Source organism: Molossus molossus, unplaced genomic scaffold (assembly GCF_014108415.1).
Source record: "Molossus molossus isolate mMolMol1 unplaced genomic scaffold, mMolMol1.p scaffold_m16_p_20, whole genome shotgun sequence".
Classification (NCBI taxonomy): Eukaryota; Metazoa; Chordata; class Mammalia; order Chiroptera; family Molossidae; genus Molossus; species Molossus molossus.
In genome coordinates, this window is record NW_023425356.1 from 26,727,689 (window position 1) to 26,743,664 (window position 15,976).

At 40.0% G+C, this 15,976-nt stretch overlaps 1 protein-coding gene across 3 annotated transcripts in view; it reads left to right on the top strand.

The window, feature by feature from the left end:
• Nucleotides 1-15,976, top strand: part of LOC118637362 (Golgi pH regulator) — a 94,439-nt gene that overhangs the window by 51,655 nt on the left and 26,808 nt on the right. For 2 of the 3 annotated variants that reach the window (XM_036272760.1, XM_036272762.1), the window contains exons 9-14: nt 1,051-1,139; nt 1,875-1,967; nt 8,852-8,947; nt 11,695-11,784; nt 15,150-15,215; nt 15,356-15,487. In XM_036272760.1, the coding sequence (XP_036128653.1) occupies nt 1,051-1,139; nt 1,875-1,967; nt 8,852-8,947; nt 11,695-11,784; nt 15,150-15,215; nt 15,356-15,487 (566 nt within the window). Of the gene's footprint in view, nt 1-1,050; nt 1,140-1,874; nt 1,968-8,851; nt 8,948-11,694; nt 11,785-15,149; nt 15,216-15,355; nt 15,973-15,976 lie in introns of those variants that run through there. The other variant, XM_036272761.1, reaches the window with a different exon arrangement.

A 15,976-nucleotide genomic window follows, 5' to 3' on the forward strand; every position in this document is an offset into this window, starting at 1 on the left:
GAAACAAAAAAAGCAGGGGTAGCCATACTTATACCTAACAAAATTGACTTCAAACAAAGGGACAAAGAAGGTAAGTACATAATACTAAAAGGATCAATCCAACAAGATCCCATCAAACAAGTGCTGGTGAGATTGTGGAGAAAAAGGAACCCTCGTACACTGCCAGTGGGAATGCGGACTGATGCAGCCACTGTGGAAAACAGTGTGGAGTTTCCTCAAAAAGTTAAAAATGAAATTGCCATTTGACCCAGTGATCCCACTTCTGGGAATTTATCCTAAGAATCCCAAAAACACCAATCAGAAAGAATATATGCACCCCTATGTTCATAGCAGCATTATTCACAATAGCTAAGATCTGGAAATAGCTCAAGTGCCCATCAGCAGATGAGTGGATTTAAAAAAAAAAAAAAAAAAAAAGCTGTGGTACATTTATACAATGGAATACTATGCAGCTATGCAGCTATAAAAAAGGATCTCTTATCCTTTGCAACAGCATGGATGGACCTGGAGATTATTATGCTAAGTGGAATAAGCTCATCAGAGAAAGATAAATACCACATGATCTCATTTAAGTCAAAATAAACTGACAAACAAAATAGGTCCAGAGACATGGATGCATCAAAGAGACTGATAGATCTCAGAGGGAAGGGCAGTGGGGAGTCAGGAAGGGATTAACCAAAGAACTTAAATGTATATATGCATAGCCCATGGACAGGGACAATAAGATGGTGAAGACCTGGGGTGGAGCAGGTGCTGGGTAGAGGGGGGCAGAAGAGGGAAGAAATGGAGGACATCTGTAATACTATCAACAGTAAAAAATAAAATAATTGAGTGGTAGGTGTTTGGTGGTGATGGTCTTGATGGAGAAGCTTTTACACACCTGTATTGGAGGTTGGGAAAATTGCTCTGAATTCCTGCTGGCTATGAAGCAGGAAATTGAAAATATAGGCAGGGTCCACACTATAGGAGAAACCAAAAATATTTGCTTTCTTCATTTCTATTTCTTGAAACTTCTTTGTGGTTTAAACCTTGATGCCCATTTTGTGCCAGATCTTACTCTTATTCAACAGGAAGTGGATGCTTTGGAAGAACTAAGCAGGCAGCTTTTCCTGGAAACAGCTGATCTACATGCTACCAAGGTACAGAGCAAGGAACCGGAAATGTGCTTTTTGTCAATATGATTGAAGAGAGAGCAAGACTAAATAGCTTTTTAGTGTCCTCCATGGCCAAGCAGTGCAAGAGACACCTTATAGCTTCAATATTAACCATGAAGCATTAGAAATCTGCACATTGCTTCTACCACTAACAAAATCCTTAGTGGAACACTCTCAATAATAGAAATTAGTGGGATAGTCAAAAGAGGCTTTTCAACATCTAGGAAGGTGGCACACACCACTTCTTACTGACTCAGGATCAAGATGGTAGCTCCTCTGATTGTTTTTTATTCCCTTACAAATTAGTAAGGGAGTTAGTAATGCAAAATCTACTAATTAAGGTTGTTCCAACTATTTTCATCCTTTTTGAGGATCACTTCACAGGAGTAGCCCTATCGGATAGATGTTAACATAAGTTTTGGAGATAGATAGACCTGAACCTAACTTCCTTTCCTTACTAGCTATATGATCTTGGGCAAGTTATTTAACCTCTCTAAGCTTCTGTTATGAAGATTAAAGTAAATAATGCATGTAAGGTGCTTATCTCACTTTCTGGCTTAAAGTAGTATCCAGTAAATGTTGCTCACTACTACTATTATTTTAATATTATTATTACCATGTGTGGTTTTTTGACTTAGCCTGAAGGAGTAATTCATTTTTGTTCAATATAAATTTACATTTTGCTGAGACTGACAATGTTTTGTGTTTCTTTTCCCTCAGGAGAGAATAGAATATTCCAAAACTTTCAAGGGGAAATATTTCAATTTTCTGGGTTACTTTTTCTCTATTTACTGTGTTTGGAAAATTTTCATGGTAAGTATGTTATTTTTAACTGTCAGAATTTAAGTAATTTTCCCTGGTAATGGCAGAAAGAGAAAAGTGAGTTTCATTGAGGCATTGAACTAAATTCCAACCTAATTTTCAAATCCAATTGAGTCAACAGAGAATGTGATCTTTCACATTTTTGAGCCTCTCTCTGTTTCCCTTCTCCTTTTTAGGTCACCTAGAAAAGGAAGGTTGCATTTTTCTTGTCAGAAATAGTTAATACGGTCTTAGATTATGAAATATATGAAGCAAATATAAAAGGTGTTTTTTTTTTTATTTTACACCCTGCTTTTCATATTATCCATGAGAATGTGACTATATGTAATTCACTCATAAATTAAATTAAGTTCAAAGTAAATTCTAAAATGTATTTCTATAAATAAATTTACCCCATGTGTTTATAGATCTTACTCTTTTATGGCCCTCCCTTATTGTTTATTCTCTATGAGCATTTTTTTCAATCCTCACCCGAGGATATTTTTCCATTGATTTTTTTAGATAGAGTGGAATGGAGGGAGGGATAGAGAGAAAAAGATCGATATGAAAGAGACACACTAATTGGTTGCCTCCTGCACAAACCCAACCAGAGCTGGGGATTGAACTTGCAACCCAGGTTCGTGGCCTTGACCGGGAATTGAACACATGACTCTTTGATCTTTGGTCCAACGCTTGAACCACAGGGCTCTATGGGCATTTTATGTACATTATTCCTCTTTACTTGTGACTCATCTGCAGGTATTAATGGATTTCAGTGTGATTATAGAAAAGGCTGGTTTGTTTTCTGGTTTGGTAACCTTCCTACTGGAATTGTGTGTGCACAGGGGAGCTTTGTCTGCTTGTTAGTTCATTTTGATCGATGTAGATGAATGGAGGATTCTGGATTTAACTGACCTAATGTTATAATAATTTTATGTCGGTGCCTATTCAGATGACATTTTTAAATCTTGATTCATTCCTTGGGAGAGGATGAATGAAGATAGTGTGTCCAATTAGCTAAACTACTGAAAGCTTTTTCCGGAGATGCAGCCTTTAAGGAAGCACATTGTACTGTCTTTCTATTACAGTTGATGTTCAGTAGTATATTAGTTTCAGGTATAAAGCATTGTGGTTACTCATTTGTATAATTTACAAAGTGGTCTCCCAATAAGTCTAGTACCCACCTGGTACCATACATAGTTATTACATTATTATTGACTGTATGTCCTAAGCTGTACTTTACATCCCCACAGGACTATTTTGTAACTGCCAATTTGTACTTATTAATCTCCTCACCTTCTTCACTCAGCCGCCAACCCCTCTCCCATGTGGGAACATAGCATTTTTAACAGTTTTATTGAGGTATAATTGACATTCATTAGACTGCAAATATTTAAAGTGTACAATTTGGTAAATTTTGGCAAATGTATAACTATGCAACAACCATCACCACAATAAGGATAGAGAACATAGCCACTCATCAGTTCCTAAAGTTTTCTTGTTCCCCTTTGTAATGCCTCGCTCCCATACTCCCAGTCTCCAGGGAACCACTGACCTGCTGTCATTGTACATAGTTTCTATTTTCTTTTTTTTTATCCTCACCCGAGGACATTTTTCCTTTTTTTGTTCAGGTAGAGTGGGAGGGAGAGAGAGGAACACAGAGAGAGAGAGAGAAACATCGATGTGAAAGGGACACATTGAGTGGCTGCCACCCGCACAACCGACCAGGGCCGGGGACAAACTGCAACCGAGGTACGCGCCCTTAGCAGGAACCGAACCCGGGTCTCTCAGGACCGCAGGCCGATGTTCTAACCGCTGAGCCAAACCAGCCAGGGCCATAGTTTATATTTTCTAAAGCCTTATATAAATGGAATCTTACAGTATGTACCATTTTTCTGTCTGGGTTTTTTTTGTTTTGTTTTGTTTTGTTTTTTAATTCTCACCTGAGAATATTTTTTCCATTGATTTTTAGAGATTAGAAGGAAGGGAGTGGAGAGAGAGAGAGGAACATCAATGTGAGAGAGACACATTGATAGGTTGCCTCCCACACGTACCCCAGCAGGCTGGGGAATGAATCTTCAACCCATACCCTTGACCAAATTCAAACACTAGACCCTTTGGTGCTCAGGCCGACACTCTGAACACTGAGCCACGCCGGACAAAGCTGTCTGGCTTCTTTTACTTGGCATAATTATTTTAATTTTTATCCATGTTATTGTATGTATTGATATTTTACTCCTTTTTATTTATTGCTCAGTAGTATGGGTATGGGTATACCACAATTTGTTTATCTCCTCTCCTGCTGATGGAGAGCTGTTTATTTCTAGTTTGGGGATATTACAAATAAAGCTTCTGTGAACATTTGTGTACAAGTCTGTATATGGACATATGCTCTCTTTTCTCTTGGGAGAAAACACTTAGGTGTGGAATAGCTAGGTCATATGGCAGCTGTAGGTTTAGCTTTTGAACAAACAGCCAAATTTTGCCAAAAAAGTTGTACCATTTACATTCCCACCTGCAGTGTCTGAGAGTCTCAGTCACCCCACGTTCCCTTCAACACATCACATCGTCAGCCCTTTTAACTTGAGACATGCTAATAATGGGTGTGAGGTGGTATTTTATTTAATTTACATCTCCCTAATGTCTGATGGTATGGAACAACTTTTCACGTGCTTATTTGCGACCTATTCATTCCCTTGGTGATATATCTATTCAAATTTTTGCCAATTTTTAAATAATGTTTGTTTTCTTTTTATTGGATTTATAGTCTAGAAATTAATTATCAAGTATGTGATTTTCAAATATTTCCTCCCAATTGGTGACTTGGCTTTCCATTCTCTTAGCAGTATCTTTCATAGAACAACAGCTCTTGATTTCATGAAGTCCAATGTATCTCTTTTTTTCTATTATGGGTTATGCTTGTAGTATCATATCTAAGAAGTCTTCGCCTAACCCAGGGTCACAAAGATTTTTTTCATACTTTTTTTCCGAAGTTTTATTGTTTCTGGTTGGTGTTTTGGGACTCTTAGGATATAGTCCTAGCCCTGGCCGGTTTGGCTCAGCGGTTGGAGCATCGGCCTGCGGTACAGAGGATATAGTCCTAGAATTGGGACCACTGGGTCAAATGGCAGTTCCATTATTAATCTGTTGAGGAAACTCCACATGGTTTTCCACAGTGGCTGCACCAGTCTGCATTCCCACCAGCAGTGTACAAGGATTCCTTTTACTCTACATCCTCACCAACATTTGTTTTTTGTTGATTTATTGATGGTAGCCATCTGGCAGGTGTGAGGTGGTACCTCATTGTCATTTTATCTTACATTTCTCTGATGATAAATGGTGTTGAGCATTTTTTCATATGTCTCTTGGCTATGTATTTGTGTGTCCTCTTTAGAGAACTTGTCTATTCAGGTCATCTGCCTATTTTTTAATTGAATTGTTTGTCTTTTGTTGAGTTGTATGAGTACTTCATATATTTTGGAAATTGACCCCGTATCCAATGTGTCATTGGCGTATACATTCTCCCTTACAGTGGGTTCCCTTTGATGCTGGTTTCTTTTACTGTGCAGAAGCTTTTTAGTTTGATGTAGTCCCATTTGTTTATTTTTTTCCTTTGTTTCTCTTGCCCTAGGCAACATATACATGAAAATTCTGCTATGTGAGATGTCTAAGATTTTGCTGCCTACATAGTCTTCTAAGATTTTATTGGTTTCACGACTTACATTTAAGTCTTTTACCCATTTTGAGTTTATTCTTGTGTATAGTGTAAGTTGGTTGTCTAGTTTAATTTGTATACATGTACCTTTCCATTTTTCCCAACACATTTATTGAAGAGACTGTCTTTACTCCATTGTATGCTCATGCCTCCTTTGTCAAATATTAATTGAACAGAATGGCTAGGGTTGATTTCTGAATTCTCTGTTCTGTTCCATTGATCGATATTCCTATTCTTGTGCCAGTACCAGGCTGTTTTGATTACAGTGGCTTTGTGGTATAACTTGATATCCAGTATTATGATCCTTCCAATTTTATTCTTCTTTCTCAAGATGGTTGTGGCTATTCAGGTCTTTTTTGGTTCTATATAAATTTTAGGAATATTTGTTCTAGATTTGTGAAATATGCCATTGGTATTTTAATAGGGATTGCATTGAACCTAAAGATTGCTTTGGATAGTATGGACATTGTAATATTAATTTGTTCCAATTCATGAACATGGTATAATCTTCCACTTGTTTGTATCTTCCTCTATCTCTTTTTTCAACATCCTATAGTTTTCTGAATACAGGTCTTTTACCTTCTTGGTTAAGTTTATTCCTAGGTATGTTGTTTTTTTGTTGTTGAAATGGAAAAAGGGATTTTTTTGTTTGTTTTGGTTATTGTTTTTTTAGTTTCTCTTTTAAAGAAATCATTATTGGTGTATAAAAATTACATCAATTTCTAGATGTTAATTTTATATCCTACTACTTTGCAGAATTCATTTATCAACTCTAATAGTTTTTTAATGCATTCTGTAGGGTTTTCTCTGTACAATATTACATGATCTATGAATAATAACAGTTTTACTTCCTCCTTTCTAATTTTGATACCTTTCATTCTTTTTCTTGTCTGATCACTGTGGCTAGGACTTCCAGTACTATATTAAATAAGAGTGGTAAAAGTGGATATCCTGTCTTGTTTCAGTTCTTAACAGAAATGCTTTTAGTTTTGCCCACTGAGTATGATGTTAGCTGTGGGTTTGTCATATATGGACTTTTTTGTGTTGATGTATGATCCTTCATGCCCATGTTACTGAGAGTTTTTATCAAAAGTGGGTGCCAACACTGGTCAGTGTGGATCAGTGGTTAGAGCTTTACCCCCACACACCAAAGTGTCACAGGTTCAATCCCTGGGCTAAGATTACATACCTGGGCTATAGGTTTGATCCCTGCACCAGTCAGGGCATATACAGGAGGCAAACAATTGATTTGTCTCTCTCACAGCAGTGTTTCTCTTCCTTACCTCCCTTCCACTCTCGTTCTTAAAAATAATCAATGGGCCCAACCAGTGTGGCTCAGTGGTTGAGCGTTGACCCATGCACCAGGAGGTCACCAGTTAGATTCCCGGTCAGGGCACATGCCCAGGTTGTGGGCCAAATCCCAGTGGGGACATACAAGAGGCGTCCAGTCAATGTTCTCTCTCAGCGATGTTTCTATCTCTCTCCCTCTCCCTTCCTCTCTCTCTAAAATCAATAAAGAAAAAAAAAAATTTTTAATAAAAATAATCAATGGAAAAAGTATTCTCGGGTGAGGAGTAACAAAGAAAACTAAAAAGTTTGTCTTCAATTTTGTCAAATGCTTCACGTATTTTAAAGCTCTGTGTATACATTTTAGGGTCATTATGTACCCTGTGTTGAAATGATACTTTTATCATTATGAAATGACCTTTTTAATCCCTGGCAATATTTTTTGCTATAAAATCTACTTTGCTGATATTAATATAAACAGTCCAGGTTTCTTTTTTTTTTTTTTTTATCCTCACCCGTAGACATTTTTGCACATATCTTCAGATAGAGCAGGAGGGAGAGAGAGAGAAACATCTATGTGAGAGAGACACATCGAGTGGTTGCCACCCACACGACCCCAACCGGGGCCGGGGACAAGCTGCAACCGAGAGGTACATGCCCCAGCGGGAACCAAACCTGGGACTCTCCAGTCTGTGGACTGATGCTCTAACCGCTGAGTCAAACCGGCCAGGGCAGTCCAGCTTTCTTTTGATTAAAATAAATAATAATATATTTTTTCAATACTTTTACTTTTAACCTATTTGTATTTTTATATTTAAAATGGGTTTCTTATCAGCAACATATAGTTGGGTGTTGGTTTTTTATCCAATCTGACCATCTCTGCCATTTAATTGGCATGTTTAAACCAGCAGCCAGCTATCTGCAGCCCACAGGTGAAATCCAGCTACCACCTGCTTTTGTAAATAAAGTTTTATTGGAACACAGTCAAGCCCATTCATCTGTGGCTACTATCATACTACAGTGACAGCATTTGCCACCCCCTGGTTTTGATCATTTACATTTAATGTGATTATTGATATGGTTGGTTTTAAAACAACCATAGTACTATATGTTTTTTATTTGTCTCAACTGTTTTCTTCCCTTTTTCCTTTTTTTCTGCCTTCTTTTGGATTAATTGGGTATTTTTCATAATTCCATTTGATTACCTTTGGTGGCTTGTTAGCTGTGACTCTTTTTGTTATTGCTTTTAGAGCAATATGAGAGAGAACATCGATTGGCTGCCTCCTGCATGCCCCCCACTGGGGATTGGGCCTACAACCTGGGCATGTGTCCTGACCGGGAATCAAACCAGCGACCTCTTGGTGCACAGGATGCTTAGCCACTGAGCCACACCAGCTGGGCATATTTCCCTGTTCTCTCTCTGTTTTTTTTTATTCTTCGCCCAAGGATATTTTTCTATTTATCATCAGATAGAGTGGCAGGAGAGAGAGAGACAGAGAGAAACATCGATGTGATAGACCCACATCAACTGGTTGCCTCCCACACGACCCGACCAGGGCCGGGGACGAACCGCAACCAAGGTACGTGACCTTGACGGGAATCGAACCTGCAATTCATTGGTCCATAGGCCAGTGCTCTAACCGCTGAGCCAAACCAGCCAGGGCTCCCCCTGTTCTCTTTACAGAAAAGAAAGATAAGGTAAATAGGGACTTTTGTTTGCCTTTATGTGAATAGCCAAATCGATTTTTATATATGATTTAGATTGAGAGTAGAAGTTCATTTTTAGGAACATCCTAAAGTTAGGTTGTGATGATTAATTTATTATTTTGAATCACTTTTTTAAGTAGTAGGTGATTATTGAAATGTTCTAATGTAAAGTTCTATGTCTCTGCAGGCAACCATTAATATCGTTTTCGACAGAGTTGGGAAAACTGATCCTGTCACAAGAGGCATTGAGATCACTGTGAATTATCTGGGGATCCAATTTGATGTAAGAATTGTATCAAGATCCTGGTTGGTTCTATTTCTTTCTGTTTTATCTGCTATGAATTATAATTATTAAGATTCTAATTCTTTACTATAGGGACTTGATTCTCCTTTTGTCCTTCCCACTGTCCTTGGTCTATTTTGACATATTCATATGCCAAATTTGTAGAGGGCATAAAGCTATAAATAATTACTTGGTGCTCATTGTCGTGGATGCTGATTCTTTCTGCAGTTTCTCCTCTGCTTCTCTGTAGCCAGCTACCACTCACCAGCTTCTCCACACTAAGTACTCGGATATGTCTCTCTCTCAGATCTTCAGACACACAACTCACCTTTGATTCCTCTGGTGGAATATTAACTACTAATTAGTGTTCTGTGTTAGAACTGAAATGATTCCTGCTGTAAAAAAATTATCTTTATCAATTAATTAATGTGGACTTTGAGTTAAAGATGATAACTGTAACCTGTGCATAAACTCTTTGTCATCTTTCTACCTGTTTTATAATGCCACTGTCATTAAACATACTTTTGTCCCCATTTAAATTTAACATCTGTATTTGTAAACTAGTATATTTCCTAGGTATATAGATGGCCAGTGATTCTGGATGATAATAAGACCAATGTCACATTTCTAGACCCTGTGAGGGTGTTTCAGCTCCACTGTGACCCTAGCCACAGACTGCATGCTACCCCCGGCCAGCCATCTCAGCTGGACATGCTCCTCCTAGCTCCATAAAATAAAAATGGACCAGCGCAAATTGAGTTCCAGTCCTTAAGAAACAGCTTAAAGCACACTTTTTTGTTTTTGATTGATTGATTTGAGAGAGAGAGAGAAACACCAATTTGTTGTTCCACTTATTTATGCGGAATAAATTGATTGATTCTTGTATGTACCCTGACCAGGGATCGATCCTGCAACCTTGGCATATCAGGACAATGCTCTAACCAACCGAGCTCCCCAGCCAAGGCCAAAGCACACATCTTTTGATGCTGCGTCAATAGTGTGCCCTTTTCATTTGAAGGAATGCGGTATCTTCCCTTCACGTGGTGTATAAATTATACTGGGAAGTGTGCTTGTTTTCCTCTTTTGAACTTCTTACGGGGATGAGTTTTCAGAAATGCTCTTCCTTATCAGTGCTTTCTGTGTATATATTTATATTCCATCTATAATTCATCTATATACTCCATATTTCATAATTCTGAGTAACATCTTTTATTTATTTATTTTTATTTAATCCTCACATTGCCTGGTTGCCTCCCACATGACCTCGACCAGGGCCGGGGACACACCGCAACCAGGGTACATGCCCTTGACCGGAATCGAACCTGCGACTCTTTGGTCTGCGGGCCAGCACTCTAACGGCTGAGCCAAATGGGCCAGGGCTGAGTAACATCTTTTAGACGGTAGTAGCAGGAGCGCACCCTCAGATACTTTTCGGACCTGAGTCAAGCACTGGGTCCCAAAGGGGCCTCTCACTATGAAACAGAACAAGAGGAGAAAAGGTATCATATGATTCAAATGAAGGCAACTATTTTCTAGACCATGGCTGAGAATGTCTGTATGTTTTTTTATTAAAAAAGAAAAATTCCTGCCCTGGCCAGTGTGGCTCAGCGGTTAGAGCGTTGGCCTGCGGTCCGGAGAGACCCAGGTTCGGTTCCCGCTAAGGGCATGTACCTCGGTTGCAGTTTGTCCCCGGCCCTGGTTGGGTCGTGCGGGTGGCAGCCACTCGATGTGTTCCTTTCATGTCGATGTTTTTCTCCCTCTCTCCCTCTTCCTCCCACTCTATCTGAACAAAAACTGGAAAAATGTCCTCGGGTAAGGATAAAAAGAAACAGAAAAATTCCTTAAAGTTTTGGGTGATCAGAGAACTGTCAGTCACAGATAATAAAAATAATCAAGCTGTTATTTAGTTTCCTTTTAATCTGTGCTTTTCACTTATCACATTGAAGCGATATCATTAGGTTGGTGTTTCTTCTGATTTATTTGTGTTGTTTTCATCACTTCACTGCACTGGCTTTCTTCTGCCCTGACGTCTCGATTGCGTCTGCTATTGAAGATACCCACTGTAGTCTTCCATAGGCAGTTTAGTTGCCACTTGCTTTCCTGCCTAACTTTTTTTTAATCAGATGGGGCCTAATGAATTCTATCTCACATTCACAGAAGCAATCAGAATGCATCTTCTTTTGTTGTTTTTGTTAATCCTCACCTGAGGATATTTTTTCCATTGATTTTTTTTCTTTTTTGTTTTAATTTTTTTTTCCCTTTATTGATTTTTTAGAGAGAGAGGGAGAGAGGGATAAAAACATTGATGAGAGAGAACATCAACTGGCTGCCTCCTGCATGCCCCTACTGGGGATTGGGCCCACAACCTGGGCATGTGTCCTGACCGGGAATCGAACTGGCGACTTCTTAGTGCATGGGTCGATGCTCAACCACTGAGCCACATCGGCCGGACTTTCTTTTTCTTAGAGAGAGTGGAAAGGAGGAAGGGGGAGAGGGAGAGAGAAACATTGATATGAGAAAGACATATGGGTTGGTTGCTTCCCACATGTACCCTGACCAAGACCAGAGATCAAACCTGACACCCAGGTACATGCCCTTGACTGGGAATCAAAGCTACAACCATTTGGTGTGCAGGCCAGCGCTCTTCCCAATGAGTCACACCGGCCAGGGCCAGAATGCATCTTCTTAATCCTCACATCTCTCTGAACAGAGATTTAACAGATTTATTCTTTCTATTATGGTGGCAGGTGAAGTTCTGGTCCCAACACATTTCCTTCATTCTGGTTGGAATCATCATTGTCACGTCTATCAGAGGATTACTGATCACTCTTACCAAGGTATGTTGTATCACAGAGTTAAAAAAAGTAATTATTTTCTTAATTACATGTGATACTGTGAAATAATTTTACCAATTTAAGATATCTGTCTTCTGAAATCTTGAACAACAGTCATAAATATTTGAAAGACATACAACAGACTTTATTTTTTTAAACTTGTCTTTATTTTTGAATGTATTACAGATGTCCCCCTTTTTCCCCATTGACTCACTCCTCCCCAGTCCTGCCTGCCTCCTGCTTTCCCCACACTATTGTCGGTGTCCATTGGTTAAGCATATATACATATAAGTTATTTGGTTTATCTCTTCCCGCCCTCCTTCCCCCCTTCCCTTTGAGGTTCATCAGTCTAACAACCAATTTGTACTTCTTAATTCCTTCATCTTTTCACCCATCCACCCATCCCCCTCCCATCTGGCAGCCAACAAAAAGTTCTCTGTATCTATGAGTCTGTTTCTGTTTTGCATGTTCATTTTGTTTGTAGATTCAGTTGTTGATAGATATGTATTACTTTCCATTTTATATGTATTAATTGCCATTTTGTTCTTCTTCTTCAAGAAGACCCTTCAACATATCATATAATACTGGTTAGGTGGTGATGAACTCCTTTAGCTTTTTCTTGTCTGGGAAACTCTTGACATGTCCATCAATTCTACATGATAGCTTTACAGGTTAGAGTAATCTTGGTTGTAGGTCATTGCTTTTCATCACCTTGAATATCTCTTGCTACTCCTTTCTGACCTGCAAAGTTTCTTTTGAGAAATCAGCTGACAGTCTTATGGGAGCTCCTTTGTAGGTAACAAACTGCTTTTCTCTTGCTGCTTTTAAGATTCTCTTTGTCTTGAATCTTTTGCATTTTGATGATGATGTGTCTTGGTGTGGGCCTCTTTGGGTTCATCTTTTTTGGGACTCTGTTTGCTTCCTGGACTTGTATGTCTGTTTTCTTCACCAAGTTAGGGAGGTTTTCTGTCATTATTTTTTCAAATAGGTTTTCAATTTCTTGTTCTCTCTCTTCTCCTTCTGGCACCTCCATGGTGCAAATGTTGGCATGCTTGAAGTTGTCCCAGAGGTTCCTTACACTATCCTCATTTTTTTTTTATTTTTTTTTTTTTTTTTTTTTTTTGCTGTTCTGATTGGGTGTTTTTTCTTCCTTATAGTCCAACTCAATGGTTCGCTTCTTGGCTTTACCTACTCTACAACTAATTTCCTGTAAATTATTCTTTATTTCAGTTAGTGCATACTTCATTTCTGACTGGTCCTTTTTATGTTGTTAATGTTCTCACTAAGTTCCTTGGAGTTCTCCTTAAGTACCTTGAACAACCTTATAACCTGTGTTTTGAACTCTGCATCTGATTGATTGCTTATCTTCATTTTGTTTAGTTCTTTTCCTGGAGTTTTCTTATTTTCTTTCATTTGGGACATGTCTCTTTGTCTCCTCATTTTGGCTGCTTCCCTGTGTTTGTTTCTATGTATTAGGAAGAGTTGCTATATCTCCTAGGCTTCACAGGGTAGCCTACTGTAGTAGGTGCCCTGTAGGATCCGGTGACACAGCCTCCTTGATCACCAGCTGGGTCCTTGGGGTGCACCCCTAGTGTGACTGTACACCCTTTTCTTGTAATTGAGTCTGATTGCTGTTGGCCCATCAATGGGAGGGATTTACTTAGGCTGATCAGCTGCAAGGACTGGCTGTGCCCACTGACCACTGGCCTCTGACTACCTTGGATGATCAGCTGTGCAGCAACCCACCACACAGAGCAAGACTTAACTTCAGCAGGGCTTTGGTACTCAGAGTCCGCTCATTGAGTGTGTCACTTGTGGAGGTGGTTGGGTGGTGGTGCTCGATGTGGTCTGAAGCTGTCCACTGGGTGTGCTGGCTCTGGGATAAGGTCAGCCACTGCCTGTGTTTTACCCAGGGCCACCACGCATAAGCTACAGAGCAGTCTGCCCATGGCTGCTTCTTGTGCTGGGCTTGGAGGTGCCCAGGAAAAGCCATGTTGTGAACCAAGGCTGGCTGCTTCTAGTGCCGGGTCTGGGGCCACTTAATGAGAGGTATGGGGCTCGCTGAGACCAGATGCTGCTTGTTTGATAGAATTTAGGAAAATCTGAAGCAGGATCCAAGACAGGCCAATCCTATGGTCACGCCACTGGAAACAGCTTGGGTGGGCCCGAGGGTTGGGTGGGGCAGGGCCTCAGGGAATCACCAGGGCAGGGCAAACAGTGTGAGCCAGGTTGCTGGAGTCCTATATATGGTGCCCCTCCACCTTGATGTGACTTCTTTAATTTCATAGTTGTAGGACTTCCATTCAGCTTGATTTCAGGTGGTTCTGAATGATGGTTCTGTAGTTTAGTTGTAACTTTGATGTGGTTCTACAACAGACTTTTTTTTCCTTTCTTTATTGATATTAGAGAGAGGGAGACAGAGACAGAAACATCTATGAGAAAGAACATCGATTGGCCGCCTCCTGCATGCCCCTCACTGGGGTTGAGGCCCACAAGCTGGGCATGTGCCCTGACCAGGAATCGAACTGGTGACCTCTTGGTGCATGGGTCGATGCTCAACCACTGAGTCACACTGGCCGGGCTACAACAGACTTTTTAAAAAGTTAAACTGATAACATAAATTGATGATGGTGTACTTACACCATATAATCAGATAAGTACATTTACCAAAGGTCATAGAATGAGACCATGGTCTGTTCTGTTCACTGATATGTCAACAGCATCTAGAACAGCACCTGGCACCTGATAGGTGTTCAGTAGATGTTTGGAATGAGTGGATAAGGTGGGCATCTGAGATCAGAATAATGGTGTGCATCACTTGTAATGAGGATGTGGAAGCAGGTTATTCAACTCCTCAGATCAATGTGGGAAGCTTCCTGGAAGGTAAATCCTCTCTGGTGAAAGAGGTAGGGATTTCAGATCCAAGAGTTGTTTGAATGAAAGGAAAAAAGGGGTTGAGAAAAGGGAGGAAACAGGATCTCCAGGCATCTAGCATAATTTTGGAAGGAGCTCAGGAGCCCAGTAACACTTACAGGGGCCTGGAGTAATCTGTTTTCACGTTTCCTAGTGGTGTTCAAGTCACATGCATCACATAAGTTTCTAAAAAGCTTGTTAGTGATTGTAATCCTTTTGTGTTTCAATTTAATACTCTAAAACCACCAACTATTCCATGGAAAAAACGTAAGTAGATCCTTGATCCTTTTTCAGTCTGTTTAAGTCTCCTCTTAGTAGCCTTAATCATACAAATTGTTCTATAAAGGATTGTGACATGGAAGACACCTTTAATTAAATGTTAACCATGCTACTTAATGTTCTTGACACAGGATGTAGCCGTGCTGCATACATTCATCTTTTCCTTTTCTTGACAGTTCTTTTATGCCATCTCTAGCAGTAAGTCCTCCAATGTCATTGTCCTGCTATTAGCACAGATAATGGTAAGTTTGAAAAAGTAGCTTTACCTTTACAGCTGTGAAATACCAGAAGTGTTTTATACTTGTAAAGATTTTAACCATGTCCTTTGACCTGTCCCTCACTACATTCCGAGTGACTTCTGATTGACATGCCTGACTTACAGGGCATGTACTTCGTCTCCTCTGTGCTGCTGATCCGAATGAGCATGCCCCCAGAATACCGCACCATCATCACCGAGGTCCTTGGAGAACTGCAGTTCAGCTTCTATCACCGCTGGTTCGATGTGATCTTCCTGGTCAGTGCTCTTTCCAGCATACTGTTCCTCTACTTGGCTCACAAACAGGCACCAGAAAAGCATATGGCACCTTGAACTTATGCCTATTACAGACTGCTAATCGGCCAGTGGGGTCAGAATTTAGATATAAGGGGGAAAATGGAGGGGACCAGAGCCTAATATTTTTCAAACAAGCAAAATGTTGTGACATATTCTACCTCCAGTTTATGCCTTCCTCCTCAGATGACACAGTGATCACGAGTAGCATCCGCTAGAGCACGAGAGTGCGAGGTGACACTCTAATGCTCAGGAGAGGTTCCTGTGTGGGTTGAGGCTGGTACAGCATTGGGAAAGGGGTGGAAAGGAGCCAAGAAACTAGGGGAGAAGCACTGGAACTCTGGAGGAAGAGAAGTCTGTGGGAAGGTTTCTCTTTGAGTCAAGGTTCACACGGAGAAGGTTTCGGCTTTTCCTTGCGATTGATGGTCATTAAAATCAGAGACTGGAACTCTT